The 17,736-nt window shown below is 37.7% G+C and overlaps 1 protein-coding gene across 3 annotated transcripts in view; it reads left to right on the top strand.

Moving 5' to 3' along the window:
* Window positions 1–17,736, top strand: part of RSRC1 (arginine and serine rich coiled-coil 1) — a 141,417-nt gene that overhangs the window by 51,792 nt on the left and 71,889 nt on the right. For all 3 annotated transcript variants that reach the window (XM_084291853.1, XM_084291854.1, XM_084291852.1), the window contains one exon: window positions 15,310–15,346. In XM_084291853.1, coding sequence (XP_084147979.1) covers window positions 15,310–15,346 — 37 coding nt within the window. The remainder of the gene's footprint in view (window positions 1–15,309; window positions 15,347–17,736) is intronic.

Genomic DNA, 17,736 nt, shown 5'->3' with positions numbered 1-17,736 from the left:
GCAACATCATGCTTTCTGTTTCCTGGTCTGCCTTTAATCTAGGGCTGTGTTTATGTAATGCAATAGAAATGTTGCTAACATGATTATACTTTTATATCTTATTAGCTCAAATACTGAGTACAATAAAATGGAAAACTGTTTAAATTTTATGTTTAAGTGCTTGAGATAAGAGCTCTTGTAAATGAAATGTGATTACATTTCTGTAATAGATCTTCTCTGTCTTTTAGTACTTTGTTTAGCTATGTAATTCTATTGGGATTGCTGCTTCGAAGTTTGACTTTTAGAAATATCCATGTAAAATGCTCACACAAATAAACAATGAGCGCCAATCTGTTGAAAACTCAGTATCTCCTGTCTGAAAAAGAAAATCGTTGCTAGATAGTTTTCTTTGTGATAACCAATTTGAATTAATTCCCTAACATCACCTTGAATTTCCATCTGTGTAACCCTGATGTTCTTAAGCGTTTTGCATTTACCTAATGCTCTGGGCTATTTTCACTTAGCATGTATGGAAAACTGTGACTATCTTAAAACTGGAGATGATATGAATAACAATTGTTTGCTGATCTTACCCTGTATCTCCCTGGATAACCTGCAGTCTGCAAAGGCTGAGTAAGTGGCAGATAGCTTTTGTCATCTCTTATCCGGGCTGTACACTTGTAAGGAAGAGCAGGGATAATCGCCTAAATCTAATTAGGGGTTAAAAGAGGCCATGACTGTGATGTGGCAGTGAGACACCTTACTGTATCAATCCTGTTTGCATTAGAAAAATAAGGTTGTCATATTGATTATTCAAATTAGCTTATATTGGCCATGGCTCAATGGCGTGCATCGCAGCTGAAGCACTTGAAGGTCCCAGCTTTTCAGAGAAGACCTATGCTTATAGCATATATTATGTGGTGTCTTGTTTCCTAATTTAGGGGGCTTAAAACTAAGGCTGAGGGAGTTTTATCAGGAGAATTAAAGGTTTAAGTGACCATCAGAAAATGAATTTGCGCTTTCATGTGTGATATTTGTGATTGCTGAAAGCTATTAAATGAAGGCCAATAAATTTGCGTTAGATCTTTTATGGAAAAGTCACTATTGGAGTTAACAGATCTTGCAGTATTATGTTTGTGCACTAATTGATGTTTAGTTCAAAGTCGAATGGAGCTAAAAGAGTAAAGTAATTGCATTCAGATCAATTCCACGTTCAAGGGATAGTGAATTCCCTTGGCTGTAACTTTGGGGCCTGTGTTTTAATTTAAGAATCTACCTGGTGCTGGGCTATTGCAGTATTCTGAAATATTTCTCAGCGCTTGGCTTTTTGTCATTCAGCAATCACATCTGCTGACATCCTGCTAGGGTATGGATGCTCTGGAGAGTGCTAATTTCAGCCTTCCTCGTTAGTCGTGATGAATGACGTAAGTGCCATACATAGAAGAGGCAAAGGGAAGGCATTTAAGAAGACCAATTTTGTGCTTTTGGAGTACACCAGGCAATACGTGTTAGGGTATGTCGTGTGTGTAGGGATTGTACCGCTAACTTTTGTGTTGGTTTGTGCAATGGACGTTGTTATAGTTGTACACGAAAAAGAGAACAACTTAAATTCCCGAAATCAGGCTGTTTGCAAATGTTTCTCCGTGACCGAAAGGATTCCCCCCATTTTCTGCTCAGGTTGAGCATTTTTGTTTACCCTAGGTGTTGATTATGCTACGTTTCTTTCTGCTTTTAGACAAAACTATTCATGGTTAATTACTTTTCCCTTTGATGCAAGTGAGTACAAGGTTTTCAACTTTATAATTTCTTCAGTTGATTTTTCCTTTTTCTTTTGTATGTATTACCTGCTGTCGGTATCGGTGTGCCAGTTACCCATGCAAGTACGAACCCTGTAGGTTGTAGGTGGTGTGGGTGACTAAAAGCCACAAAGACCAGAGGAAAGGGATATATATGTATGTGTGTGTGTGTGTATATACATGCTGTGAGAACAACATATTGACCTGTTTTTTTTTTTTTTTTTTAAATTCTTCTGTACGAATATTCACACAACTTTCCAATATCTTGCTTGCACAGAAAGTGAAGTAGGTTTATCCTGTCGTGCCATTGTGTGGAAGTCCACTCAGCCCTGACCATTGTTTCATGAGTGTGTTTGATTGCTTGGAGTGGTTCCAGTTTCAGTTTCTGGGGACGTTGGGTTTTGGCACTTCTGTACAAGACATAGCAATTTTGTTTATTGTGATTGCAGCTTTCAGCCAAAACTGAAAACCTAGGAAAAGAGCCAATATACTAGATTTTATTTTATTTTATTTTTTTCAGCAATTTCAGCATGCTGTTTCTGTGGATCAGAACATCGGGCTGCTCAGTCATTCTCTATTCTAACTCTGGTGTAATGGCTTTTGTCTTAAGCCTGAATTGAAACTCTTTCCGAGGTCAGATACTCCACTGGTTATCTCACTGGTTAAATTGGCAAAGCAGAACTTTTATCACATAAAGGTCTGCAGAGGTGAAGTACTTTGGTTCTATGACCAGAAGATTTCTATGGTCAGGGAACATGGAGCACATATTCGCACGTCTTTATTGCTTGCTTGAAGGTCTTTGATAGGTATGTCAGTATAACTGCATTTCTAATTGCTGCATTGCATATTCTAATAAAACTTCAGCATGAAAATACTTACCTGAGACATCACATTAGTGGAATACTGTGTGAATCTTTAGGATTGTGATGACAGGCAATGTTCTTGTAGCAACAAGGAAAGCAGGAATCCCTGAAATTCAGAAAGTTTTGGAAACAGCTTCTGGATAAATGGTTTGTGTTGGTGTGCCATGACATCAGAAATAATGTTTTCTACTGGTAAAATATTCATTAAAAAACATGAAATAAGACAAATATGAACAGCATTATGAAAAAGTAGAGAAAAATCCGTAGTTCCAGTAGGGAAAACAATTTCTGTTAGTGAAGGTATCTGCTCTTGCTTTGAAAGAATCCAAAAGCTTGGATCTCACGCAAGGGCAGCCAGCTCTGAGATGTCTGAGGCCACCACCTGGAGCTCACTTTGCTCCAAAGAATATTAATCTAAAAAATTATTAAGCTAAAAGCACAGGATTAAGGTCTTTTATGGACAAACAGCCACCTCCAACTCGCTCCCCCAGAGAAGATGAGAATGGCTGAAGCAGGCTTTGTGATGTGCAGCTGCTATCTGTTAGTTAGGTTTGTTAACTCGAGGTTAGTGTATTTTTGTGGGTTTGTGTTGGAGGTTAGAAATGCCTTTCATCAGGAACACTCGCTCAGTTTGTCAGCAGGATCAACCACATTGCCAGGTCTTTCTGTAGGGGCTGTGATCCCCCTGCAAACCCCGCTGCTGCGGGATCTGACTGCTAATTTGTTTGTGAGATGTTTATGTAGAAGGCCTTACCTCTGTGCTGCTTTTCAGAATATTTGAAGTTACAATAGGAGGTGCTGGGTTTAATATCCAAGCTCCAAATTGCTTAAGATCCAAGTTTCCTTGGAAACTGCCATGTTCATGGTGCTTAATTTTGTCAGGAATCTCTTGGCTTCATATTAGAAAAAACAACCTTTGAGGGAAATCTTGGCTGTAGAATGAGACGTTTCATATTTTTGTCTTTTCTGTCTAATTTTGGTCCACTTGGTGATAAATCAGGAGCTTGCAATACTAATTATTTTAATTTCATTGAAGGAAGGCCAAAATACAAAATGCCCAGCAAGATTTCTGGTCCAGACCTTGGCTGGCCACTTCGGGGCGGTTTGCTCCATCCCGTGAGGCCAAAGGTGCTGCTCCCACTGAGGACCTTCTCTGTGAAGTGCTGCACGTGGTGCATATACAGACGGTGTTCTGTTCTTTGATGCTAGTAAAAAGCTAAAAGCACGTTAATGAAACCAAACATTTTGGAGGGTAAGATGAATAAGACCCCTGTGATGTGGTAAAATAGAGAACACTTGGAGCGTGGTGCCTTAAGGAGGTTTGAGGCCAACCCAACCACCACGAGGTGTTTAGATAACATAACTTGATGTGTTGAGTTTTTTTGAGATGTGAAATTTTCTACAAAAAATACAAATTATCATTTACTAGAACTTGCAGAGCAAATAAACTCTCTTATGTACTTAACTCACCGTAATATTTTGGGTATCAAACTTGACAGCATCAGTGCTTTCAGCCCAGGCACAGCAATGTCCCGAACACATCCGTTAGTTTTTCTCTAGGAAGTTGTAGTGTGTAATAAGCACAAGACCAAAAGCAATTCCAGCATTGATTAATATTCTCCAATAACAACAGACTTGTAAATTATACAGTCAAAGAGCATTACAAATGCTGCAGAAAGAAATAACAAATAGCAAAATAGAGGCCTATTAGCGTTAGTTGTCTAGTTCTGCTGTTGAATTATCAGAGAGTTAATTGCTCTTGGAATCAGGAGGACTATTAGCCTTGGCAGTTAATTGAAGGAAATTAGCCTGTGCTCGGCAGGCTTGAAGTAGCTGCACCAGGTACAAACCCACCGTGACTGGTGCTGACTGGCAGCTTTCTTGACAGCTTTGAGGCACTTGATTCTTGAATACTGAAATATTATCATCAAAATATCCTTCAAGTTCTTGTCCTTGCTACTACGTGGATTTTAAAGTGCTTTTACAAGCACTGGTGACTTGTTAGCATACACGCAGTCGGCGTTGTTTTGGACTGAATACTGTAAAAATGGAAGTGTCAGGGGGGAATTGCTGTGAATGGGGCTGAGTTAGCGATCTCTGTCGAGCTGCTGTTCATGCAAGTGTTTTTCTTCATGAGCTTCAATTAACTGGAGTTTTTGGTTGGTTTTGTTATTGTTACCTTTCCATTATTTTTCAAGATGTGTGAGATTTGCAATCACTTCTTTTTTTTTTCAATTTTGATGAAGTACGATCTATTTCCTTTCATTTGTGGCCAAGGAATTAATTTCCTATTGAGCTTGCACAGCTCATGCTCTACCTTACACCTTATGAAAATTTGCCTTGCAACCCAGTTGAACATCGTCTGGCTTTCTCCTACACCTCAACACCTGCTCAGACTGCTTGGGGTGCCCATCTTAGGCCAACAAGAGACTTGCAGAGGCTTTCTTTAGGGCTACGTTAAAGTGTAATAGAAACAAATTAATTGTGAAATACAGTTTGAAACCCAGGCCTCTTGTGACCAGAAATGGTACAGGCCGTGTTAGCTGAACTAGTTGGGGTGACAGAAACCAGATATCTGGGATCAAGTAGTTCTGCTTTCCTTAAGATGAGAAAGTCTTTACCTCGTGCCCCCGACAGTACGTACTTTACACAGAATATATTCAGAACATGGCCGCACGCTCCTGAGGAAGATAAATTCAGGCCAAATGAAAAGGATAAAATCAGACCGCAGGGACACAAAAAGAAATAGTGAGACAGCATTTACAAATTGGGTTTTTATACCTCCCAGCAGTGATGCCTAAAAAAGCATGAGGTTTTAGTGAGCTAAAATTGGACTGAGCGCCATCACGAGCCGTAGGATTGCAGCAAAGTGGCACTTTGTGGGTCGCAGCAAGCTGACCGTGGCTGCAAAGTGCTGCATGCGTCCTCCGTAATAATGGAAATGTGAAAACCTGCCTTGTCTTGGTCTTGGCTTCCAGTGCATGTGGCCTAGGACTGTTGGCTCATCCTTATCTTTCATCTAATCCGTGGAAATCTATCAGCTCCGAAGGCTACAAACAAATACCTACCTTTACCGAAAAATTACTGTGCTGCACATCTTAATTTTTCCTCTGAATGCTGGCTTCTTTTTTTTTTTTTTTTTTTTTTTTTATTTGATTGTTTTTTGAACACTAAGGGGTCGAACCACTGCTGGTTAGAGAGGAAGGAAAACAGAGAAGAGCAGATAACAAAATTCTGTGTCAGGCTCTTGTTTTTGGGGGAACGAATTAGCCTTGCATAAAGTTAGTGGGGGGACGACCTGCTATTTAAAATCCATCTGTTTACTTGTGTTCAAGTTGTGTTCTAAGAAAGAGCAATGTCTCGTGCTCTTTCAAGATCTTTCCAAAGTGGGTGAGCTTTTAATTCATCCTTATTTGATGTTCTTTCTTTGCAGGGAGTAGGGGCTGTAGGGCCATGAAGAGGCTGTATTCTTGTGCTACGTAAATCCAGGCACGGTGTTTTGGGTTTGTTGCAGTATTTCTGCAATATAAGAACATCTCTCTGTTCAGAAGCTCTGAAGAAACTTTTGAGGTGCAAAGAGCAAAGCCAAAGCCTTGCTAACTTGGTAACTTGAGGTGTTCAGATTTCCCAGAACAGAAACATTTCCTATAACGAAGCATTCGCACTGGGGGCGTAAGGAAAAAGTTGTCTGACTTTCAGTGATGGTGTATGAAGATGACCCAAAAAAGTTCCTTAAGGTACGCACGTAGCATAGGAAGTGACTGCGAGATGGGTCCCTCAGCTTCAGGAAAAATATTTTTGGTGATTAAAAAAAATAAGTAAACTGTACTTACAGATGGGTATTGGTTGTGAGCTTGTTGGCATTGACTATGGGTAAGAGACCCAACGCTGGACAAACTTAATTCAGTGAAAATATTAAATACAGATATTAGTGTGGTTTTTTTGTTTGTTTTTGTTTTCATGTGAACTGAGAGTGATAGGCATTACTTAAAAACAATAATAATAAAAAATTTAGTGAGATTTATTGATTTGTTTCTGAAGTTAGTACAGAAGAATAGAAGATAGTCACTGTAAAACATTCAGTAATAAAATGCATACCTGTACTAAACAACCTTACCGTGCAGGTAGTATCTTATAGTGGGGGTTTTGAGCAATGAGCAAAAGCAGGAAGGTTTTTTTGTTCTGTTTGTTTTTTCTCCACAGGGATTAGTAGAAAGTTGTTGGCCAGCAAGTGAGTTTTAAATACTTAATATAGATTTTTTTTTAATATTTTATTTTTACCTACAAGACTTCGTCCATTTGGAATGAATGCATAAAACAGAATCTTCAAAACCAAAGTACAAGTAATTAATACGGACAAATTTCATGTTAACTTGTTTCATAGGAATTGTTAACTTTGTTTTTATTAAACATTTAATGAGGAACATGCTTATTGTTTCCTTAAGCACAATTTTCATGAGCATTCACTACATTTTGTGCAGTTTGTGATGAAGTTAAACAACGATGGATCTGTTTAAATACGACGCGACTTCTGTGTGGCGTAGTGAGCTGTGCGTACTTGTAGCATTTACAAAAGCTGTTACAGAACTTGTTTAATGTGCAGAGATAGTATTAAAAAAATGAAATGGGCTTGAGGTTTCCTTGTGTGGTGCTTTTTCTTTTTCTTTTTTTTCTATCAGTAGACTGAGGGCCTGAAGGAATAGAGGAAGTGAATGGACACCAATGTATCCAAATATCTCATTTTGCCTAAAAGCAAGTGCCGGCAGATAAATGCCCATAAAGGGATTTCTTTCTTAAGCCCCATGGATTTTTTTTGCAACTTTTTGTGTGAGTTAGAAATGAAAACCATTCATCTAGTGCCCCAAAGAACGGCCTTATTGAATGGAATAACAGTGTAATGTACCATTGAAGGCAGGATTGAAAGTGATTATCTTGTTAACTCTTGACAGTTACCGCCAGCTTGAAATAGAACTGGCAGGCTTGATTTGCAAATGAATTAGAGCTTTTTCATTTTGTGCCAGGATCATCTTTTTATATTCTGATATGACAGATGCTATGTTCCATGCTTTTGTTTCTCTTCAGTTTTATACTTGCAAATAAAAAACAAAAGATTATGATAGTAATTTTATTTGCATCTTTTCTCTAGGAGTTTATTCTTTGTGTAGAAGTTTTTAATCTTATATTTTTCAAAAATTTGTTTAAGAATAGCATTGTTCCTGCAGAATAAAATTTCATTAGGTTAAGTACAGTAGTAATTGGGTGAAAGAGGAGGATTTAGAAGCTTTCGGAAAATGGAAAATTAATTGTACTCAAATTGTTTTAGTGTTCAGAATATTTAAATTTTCTCACTGCGTTTCACTTAAACTTAACGTTCTTCAACGCTGAGAGTTGAGTGCAGTTGAAGAAAATCTAACAGTTAAAATACTTATCCTAAAAGTATGCTAATAGAAATGCATGTGTAATTAGTTTCAGACTTAATGCTGATAAACTGTGTTTATATTCTGCAGTCATCCAAACACAGATGGTAAGGTGTTCAGTATGATAATTATTGTGCACTCTTTATATGTTCCTCATTAACCTGTAACACTCTTTACTAGTCCAGAGAGTTTTTACTATAGTTATGCTTACCAGCATTAAAACTTGCTCTGCTTTGTTTAATATTCAGTGCAGTGTTCTGTGCATCTACAGTGCTGTGCTTTTTGCTACTTTTGTAGTCTGTTTTGTACTTTGAGACTAATTAGCAACAATTCCTACTACCACTGACGTCCATTAGTGAAATGTTTTCATACACTTTCACCTACAGGATGTGTTTTAATTGAATATCTACTAAATAATATTACAGAAAAGGTAAAGCAGGCCAAAGATGTCTAATTTATTTAAAACTACCAAATAATCTGGTGAACAGAGACAGCGATGCTCCGAAGTCTGAAGCTTAATTGCTCGTGTTTGCTGGGAATTCAAACCTTGATTAACAAGGTTTTACTCTTTGGGAAGGGAACCTTGTGCACTGAATAGGGAGGGGGGAAAAAAGACCGACAGCATCCAAACCAAAACAATCTCCCCCACACATACATGTATAAAAACTCCAAGGACTTGCAAAGCATGAGGTCCTTTGAATTTTCAGGTTTATCTGAGGAATTGCTTGAACTGGCAACCAGGATAAAGAAATCTGCTTTGATAGTTTATAAGATTTTTATATCTGATCTGAAGTCTTGCTGAAACCAAACTGGGAGCTTTTTTGGGTAGTTATTTTGGTTCTCATTTATCTGTGAAATACTTACGGAGAAAAGGTTTTTTTGTTTGTTTTTTTTTTTTTTTTTGTAGGTTCTATTTGAAAATATTGATGCTATCAACACTATATTTTGTTTTTTCTTCCTCTGTTTAGCTTCAGTGTTTATTTCAATTGCATAAGATCTTGAATTTTACTCTCTGAGACAGGGTTATATATATTTTTCCCTCTTGAATATTTGATAAGGTCTCTAGGGTACTGATTTTTCTTTTCTCTAGGATAACATATTATGGAAATTGTTTCACCTTGTGTCCTATTTAAAGTCCCTGGTTTTAGCATGATTCAATTTAGCTTGCATTATATTCATCTGAGTTCTTCAGCAGTTCCAAGTTATTCCGTATGTGTTGGTGTGTGGGGGTGACTCCTGCTTTTCTTCCTGCTTTTGATAAGTGACCTTCATATGATCTTCTTGAATCTTTATTAGATTTAAATTTATTAGTAATTGGCCAAACTTCTTACCATTTTTCCCAAGTGAAATAAATTCTTTGGTTGACTGGAGTGGGGGAGCCACTGAGCACAATAACATCAGATTTTGAAGCCCTTACACTTCGGGATCATTCCAGACCATTGGATGTGATATTAAGAGCAAAACAACATTCAAGATTCTTCAAAAATGTCATGGATGTCTTTTTCTAGCAGTCAGAGTGAAGGTCTTCCTAAGCATTCCCTCTTTTTGATGGGCGTTTACTGTGCACAAAAGGCTACGAAGAGTAGCATCAAGTCAATAGTTTAGCTATAGCTCATCCTGTTGAACTCTTACGTGCAAAATAAAATTCTCAAGTAATGTATTATGCTGCTTTTCTGAATGCTTGGTACCATCAGAATAACAGCCAGATTATTGGCCTGTCTTTCCTCTCACCTGTACCCTCTCTGATATTGGCATTGCACTGCTAAATCATTTTCACTATTCTGTTTTTGTTTGGTTAGGTCTTCCAGTAATGGGACAAAACAGGGGTTTTAGACTCTAGGAGCCACAGTTCTTAAATCCATTGCAGTTGTCAAGGAATTATCTTTGAGGTGAATGTAGTATGGAGTTTTTTTAAACTTATTTAAGTACTAGATTTCAAGGATTTTGATTTTCATTACTGTACTTCAGAAGTGGTCATAAAGGTTTTGTATCTCAAACGTGCCAACAGGGCTTTGTTTCATGCTGTATCTTTTTTTCTCTATTTTCAAGCACTTTGAGGGCATTTTTTTTTTTTAGTTCATAGATTTAACTGGTAGTATTGTTTGTATACACCATTTGGTTACTTTCAAAAAGTCAGGTTTTTTCCTTCATCTTTATGTAAGAGAGGCTGGAGGAAATGGCTTTCCTGTATGGTTTTCCCTTCTTGTCTTTTGTAATTTCCCTTTGACGTAATTTCCACTTATGGCTACAAAAATACAAACCCTACTTTTCAGGATTTCTTTTATAACCCAGAAAATGTTAACTAGTAGTGTTGAAGAGTAAGTTATTTGCTGGAGTTCTGTTTCTACGCGTTATGTAGCCTTTACAGGCAGTTGTGCCAGACCACTGGTGTGGTGTTGGACCAGCTTGTCACTGAAAGTCTGTAGGTCTGGATTTACCTATTCACTTGGGAGGCTCAGCACTCTTAAAAATGGTATCGGAGGAGAGGACAGGCATACGGCTTAGTTTTTAAGTAACCTTTGTTGTGTCTTTCAAAGCCTACTGAAATAAGTATTTATGGTCTGTAGTCAGATTTGGAAACATCAGCCTATAATTTTACATCAAACGCAACAATACAAAACCTATAAAATTTAGTGGAATATGATGGGGGTATCAATTTCTAAAAACCGCGTTCAGGACTCTGCAACAAGTACATAGTACCTTCTGAACATCCAAATGTGATAATCACATGTTATTTCTGATAGTAGGTGGTTTTGTGTTGGGCTTTGTTTGTTTTTCTCCCTGTTCCAGGCTTTGATTTTTTCTGGAATTGGACAAAGGCATGATCTGGCTATAACTGTTTTGCTCTTGATGTCTGGCATGTTTTGTGAGCTTGACAAAGTCTGTGAAGCTATTCCAGAACATTACCTGGTTTAAAACTTTGTGTAAATGCATCACTAAACAGTGATAAGGCCACAAGTGCATTTCAGGCCGCCAACCAATTGAGTGTGTATGTGTGCACACAATGCCTTATTCCTAATATTCCTCCTGCTCTAATGTTTGATAATTGGAATACCTTCAATCTGATCATACAGGCCTTCAAGGCTGAAGAAATTAAATCCATCAAAGATCGAACATAAGATAAGCAGAAGTGAGGGAGCAGCCCTCTGTCTTGGGATATCCCAGGGTAGAAGTAAACAGAGTGTAATCACATGGAAAACTAATTTTCTTCTTGCCAGGAATATGCAGTGCTCAGCTCTGGTCTGGGAAATCATGAGATTTCCATTGAAAGCCTTTGAAAAAAGGCTTTGAAAAAATTTCGGCCACTGAAAGAAAGTCTTGTCACAGGTTAGTAGAGTTTTGGATGGGGGATTTCCACATTCTGAGAGAGAAAGGAAGTTGCTACCAGCTGTTTGCTGTTTTGGTGTGTTCTGTTTCTTTGTTTTTTTTTATGCAAATGCTGGAATTTAGTCAGAACTTGGAGTATTAACAGTGATGCTATACTGACTTAGTACTCAGGGCTAGTGTAATAAATTCCATAGCCGAATGTGTTTTACAGGGTGGTAAGTATTCATTAGACTTCCAAGATTAGTTGGGAATTGACAGTTCATTGATAGGAGACACGTAATTAATGAGGTGAAGGTAGGTGTGGGTTATAGTGGAGTAGGTAGTCAAGACTAGTAAGAGACGCTCTTCTTGTATGCATGTCTGATACTCATAAAGACATCTGAAGACTTCAGCTGTTTGTTTTGAGGTTGTTTATGTAGAATGCAAGTTGGGATTGATAGCATGCAAAAGAAAAGTAGCAGATGCATGCGCTGCTCGGTGGAAGATCTGTAGGGAAGACCATTAAATGAGAGGAAGCAGTAGAAGCACGTTAACATGATGACAGAGAACGGCAAAACACAAGGTTATATCAAGAAGACTATAAGCGTTCTTCATTGAAGAGAAATATTGGGAGAAAGAAAAGGGATTTATTTAAAATGATACTTGGCAAATTATTGAAAGCAGGATGTGCTTTTTGAGTGATCCAACAGATTTTTAGAAGGGGGCTCCGTCATAATTTTTTTTATAGTAATTCAGGACCATGTTGCCTGATCAACACTAGCACTTTGGCATTCATGAAGAGAGGGATTAAAAGGCATTTATGAAAGACTGCGGTGTAGCACGACCTGAGCTGCTGCATCTGGCCTTGCTCTTTGCAGTTTGTAGTTAATATTGTGGAACTGGAGGGGATCCTGCCAAAGGCCTTGCTAATGAGGAGGTGATTTATTTATTCATTTGGCTCCTGAAGAGCAAAATCAGATGTTAGGACTGCTTAGAGTGGTGTAGAGGCCACCAAGATGGTGAGGCCAGAGCACTTGCCCTGTGAGGGGGCTGGAGGCCTCGGGCCAGGCACATGGCGAAGAGACGGCCATGAGGGCGCCTGGCAGCCGCCACACGGGCTGAGGAGACGGAGCCAGGCTCAAGTCGTGTCTGGTGGGAGGAAGGAGAACCAGCACAGCTGAAAAAAGAGACGTTTGGACTAGATAAAAGGAGAGGCCCTCTCAGCAGGGCCACGGAGTCAGTAAAATGGGCCTCAGAGTTGACCCTGCCGTGAGCAGGTGGAAGGGCTGCAGGCCTCCAGAGGCCCTTCTGCCGGAGCTGTCCTGTGACTAGGAATTACTCCAAAATATTCCCAGATATAGGTAATCCACAGAATTATCCTGTGACCTATGGGTTCTAACCAAAAAACAATGGCAAAGGAAATCGCTAACTGCGAATACAAGGGAAGTCTTGAGAGTGAGTTGGTAACAACTTGAGGAGAACTGAAGAACATGAATTGGCTTGTTTTCATTTTAAATACAGCTTAAAAAAATGCAGGATCCTTCCAGTTTGCTACTAATCTGAATAGCAGCACAGAGTAAACTTAGTCAAAAATTAAGTCAACTTTCACTCTGGTTTAGTAAAACATTATCATCTGATAAAAATAACTAAATTAACATAACTTTCTTACAGCCTTTCTAAGGGTACTGTAATACTGGTTGTGCATAAAGCTGTATCTACCTTTTATTTGTAGTGTTTTATGGCATTAATGATTGAAGTATTCAGTAAAAATGGAAGGTTTGTTTATGCTTTGAAGCCTAAGGTGACTGAGCTGCGGTTTTACATAAAGCAATATTTGAAATATAGTATTAACAAGAATCTTATTTGGATAATTATTTTTAACTAGAAATAAAATGATGCCGTGGCTTCGCTAGGTGTCCTGGCTGATTGATGCATGGCAGCCTCCGGCTGGAAAGAGGTTTTCATTGAAAGTGACAGGTGCCACAAGGTTTATTTAGGACAACCTCAACCTTGTCCTGGTTAGTTTGATAATGTTTGCCTTATGTATGTTCAACCACTGCATTTCCTGCGTTAGAGCCTTGTGTTACACCAATATTACTATCTGTGCTGCCTCAACTACAAATTGGATGAACAGCCAGTGACACTTTTTCAATATTATTACATTAAACCAAGTGGATTTTGATTGATAACCTAATATTCAACTAATGCAAAACATCAATCATGGCAAGTATATTAATTATTTAATATTGCAGTCTAATTCAGAAATCGATGTGCTGCATGAGGGGAAGGGAAACTCACTGTTCCCAGAAGACTTAAGACAGGGAATGATTAAAAAAAACCTGCTGTACTCTTGTGTGTTAGTTCGATACAAATCTTTATTCATTTGCCAATAATCTCTTCGCATTTTCCACTTCAGGACCATTTTTATCAGTTTTGAGACCTATAATTGAATTAAGCCTGCTTTCAGCACAGGGCAGAAAGAGTTGCACCAGTATTGATGAAGTCATGACAGGGACAGCAGAGGAGACAGACCACTAAGCAGGGCAGGTTTTATACCATTGCTTGGGAGCTCCTAACATCAGCTTCTTGGATGCTTCCCAAGTAATTAATTTCTTTAAGGCCATTTAGCACCTCAAAACAGATGTGAAAGACAGTTCCTTTTTAAATATTGTACAGACTGGACTGATATTTTCTTGTTTAAAAATGCTAAATAATGGTGTAAGAAAAGTGCATCTTTTCTGTTGGTTCATCCATGGTTTATTCAAATAGAGCAAAAGCACGTAGACTTTTTTTGAAAGCTTTGAAAAATAAAAGCTTTTTACGTAAGGAGACTGAAGTACAGCACAGCAAGGTTGGAAAATGTGCCATTGAACATGGACTTACTCTGTATAATAAAACTTAATATGCTTTAGCCCTTTTTTTTGTGTGTAACTTCACATTATGCTTTCTGTAACCAATACTATGTGTTCAAGAGAACAGAATTTCAGTCTTGCATGGTTTGCTGTCTCAGAGGTCTAAAGTTGTTTTTAATTCTGTGGTTTGATAGAGGTTAATAATTTCTTGAAAAAATATTATAAGTATAAAATCTACATTACATTATACAGTTCAATAACTGATTATTTGAAATACTTCTGGGGACAGTTTCTCCTTGTTTGGCATGGTTACAGCCCATCTTCCTCAAAAGATACCGTCACATTTTTGGAAGCAGATAGAAAGCAGAAGCCAGCTTCCTTTGTTTAGTAGCTTGGGACTTGGGGATTTAGGGGATTTATTATTGTTTTTTTTTTCTTGTTTTGTTCTTTTATTTTTGATGTGGCAGAGAATAGACATCTAACACTTTTCAGGTAACTTTGTCAAACTGGGCAAACTGTTTATGTTGCTCCAGGATGGCAAGCTTGAGCTGTATGCACGTAGCAAGATTCTTTAAGTTGCACTCTGAATTCTGTTTGCTTTTCCTTTTTTTGATAGTTTAGTCATTGTTTTCTCTTATCAGTTATCTTAATGCCACAATACTTCTCATTTTTGAGAAGTACCCACCAATTTTATTACTCTCACAAATTTTATTATTGAAGCAGTGAGAAAGCAGAACCATAAAGTCATTGAATGTCGATTTGATAAATACCACTGTACACTGTCTTCTTTTAATAATTTCAATATTCGGTAGTGGGATAATTATATTTTTATTTTTTTAAATTATTTTTTAAATGAGTGTCCTCTTGCTTTGCTGAAGTTTATAGCAATTTTAAGGCAGGTAAAATTTAAGGTTCTAAATAATTCTGTAATTATGCATTTGAATAATCAATACTTCATAAATATTTTAATGATTTAGATATTAAAAATGAAAATTTTACTTGAGAAATTTCATGGCTTTGACATTTCTGAGTTAAACATAAATTGTTGTAGACAAGGGTTTAGCAACTATTTAGAACTTCTGTTCTTCTGTTACAGGGACCCTGGAAACATCAAAGCTGGATTAGAACATCTGGTAAGTTTTAATTTTCTCTTGAACATTTGCATCATCTTTGATATCTGCATTCCAAATGAACACTTTTGAATGAGCTTTGAATACCTTGAATTGAGAAAGTCAACCATTTCCCAGAGGGTCAGCTTACTGTTATAATGTGAAGGCACTTACATTTTCATTTATCTTACCATTTCAAGGGAATTTTAATTTTTTTAAATTACTTTTTTTGATGTAGAGATGAAATAAAATGGACTACAATCCTTGGATTGATGATTGCCTTAATTATAAACAAAAATTGTTTGGTGTAGGATTTTTGGCATATCCTGATCTGAAAACAACAAACTTGTGATAAAAAAAAAAAAAAAAAAAAAAAAAACGCACACACACAATCAAATATTGCATGCATAAATATGGTATGTTTTAGTAATTTGAAGTCTTTGAAAGAAGTGCACAGCTTTGTTTTTTCTGTTGTCTTTGCTTTATGAATAATGTATTGACTTAAATTCCATTCAGTGCTGCAGTATAAAATAATAATTGAGATGCAAAATATTTTTGGTTTAAGTAAACATATTCAAACCGCAAGTGATGGCAAGACATACTTAGCATTAAAAACTAATCAGTTGATCAAAACTGGAAAAAAAAACAATATTGTCACAAGTCTGAAGCTCGTTGAGCTTAGACTGTTAGTATCAGCAATCATCTGAACATTAAGTAGTTCATCTAAACAGATTATTAAATCCCATTAAATCAAAATATTCACTATTAATGGCACATATATTTCAATACCTCAGGAGAAGTGTTGAAATTCGTGTTTAATTTTCATACAATATCTAAATAATACATACTGTTATATATACTGTTCTATACTGCTATTAAAATAAAATCTTATTGCAGTGTATTGCATGAGCATTGGAAAAAAATTGCTTTTCTGTTGTTGCTTCCCATTTTTGGAATCACTTGGGAAATATGATTTGTAGGCGCATGTATACCAATATCTTGTTGGAGTAACAGCAGGATGAAAACGATGTATATTCGGGCACAGTTGTCAGCAGTTTCCCTTTTATAATGGTGGCATATTAAATGTTCCATTGCAACTAGTATTTTGAATCTGTAAGTGGAATAAATAGCTGAATGTTATGAATAGTTCTAAAAGCAGTCTTAAAATTAATCTTGTTTGCTAGTTTCATAGGTAGCTTGCATGCTAGTTGAATCTCTTAAATAAATTTTTTAAATGTTTCATTCCTCTGCTGGTGTCAGGTTGTTGTAATCTGATGGGTTCAGAGAATTTTTCTAATGCATTATAAAGGTGCTGTAGTCTTGACAGATGACCATGACTGGTACTTTTTCTAAATTGGGAGTGCTGCAGTAGCTGAAGCTGCAGGTCTGATTTATAACGTCACCTCGAACCAGCAGGTTCAGAAGGAAGAGGCTCTGTGGTTTTCGAGGAGCATGGGCAGGGGATGGTGGACCAGGAATAGTGTTCACTCATGTTCAGAGCTTCTCTGGGATTTGGGGGGAAATGTACTGGGAAGAAGCTCTGCAGGGTAATGAAACCTGAAGTTCTTTGACATGGTAACTCACTGTATGTTTGAATAATTTCATCTTCATGAAATACATTAGCTGCTTTGTATTTCTGTGAAAGATCTTTCAAAACCTCCAGGTCCTTGAGACTTTTTTTTCCTTTTCCCTGTGATCTCAGAAGATCTGTCCTGGGAACAGGTGCTCAAGGAAATTAACAGCTTCCCATGACGCTCATGGATGGGAGAGCTCATACTGGAAACTTTTATATCTCAGTGTTATGTCAGACAAGTTCACAAAGACCTTTTAAGCTCCAGTAAATTATAGGGGTATTCCTCAGAAGAGTTAAGCCACACGATTGCTCTCGTTCTTCTGCTTTAAATTACTGAATGTCCAAATACCTGAAAAGAACTGGTTTTCCTCCCATTTCCCCAAAGTTGACAATGAAAAAAGAAGAGTCTTCATATTGAGGGGGCAATCTGCTATTTAATCCTTTATTTAAAATGGGATGTGTGTTCTTGTATGTATGTTTTATCGACACCTTTCACCTGACTGCAGCCAGTTATGCTGCTTACGTGTGCTTCAGGCAGCTGCTGTTCTGGTACCTAGCATCTTGCTGCACACACAGCTGGTTTTACAAAATTTGGCAAGTATTTTACAAATAGTTATTTGGGAATACTCTCAGTGTAAAAACAACTGCGTTCATAAACAACTAGTTTCTTTGTAGGTTGGAGAACTTCACTGCGGGTTCACGTGGTTGTTCCTGTGTCGGTGCATAAGGATGGGCAGGGTCCTCTGCCCCCAGCCCAGGCTGCCCAAATCCCCCCAGCCTGGCCTTGGCAGCTGCAGGTTCGGGGCAGCCCCAGCTCCTCGGGGCAGCCCGTGCCATGTCC

The sequence above is a fragment of the Netta rufina genome, assembly GCF_964035555.1.
Source record: "Netta rufina genome assembly, chromosome: 9".
Lineage (NCBI taxonomy): Eukaryota > Metazoa > Chordata > Aves > Anseriformes > Anatidae > Netta > Netta rufina.
This window is presented reverse-complemented; position numbering and strand designations above follow the sequence as displayed.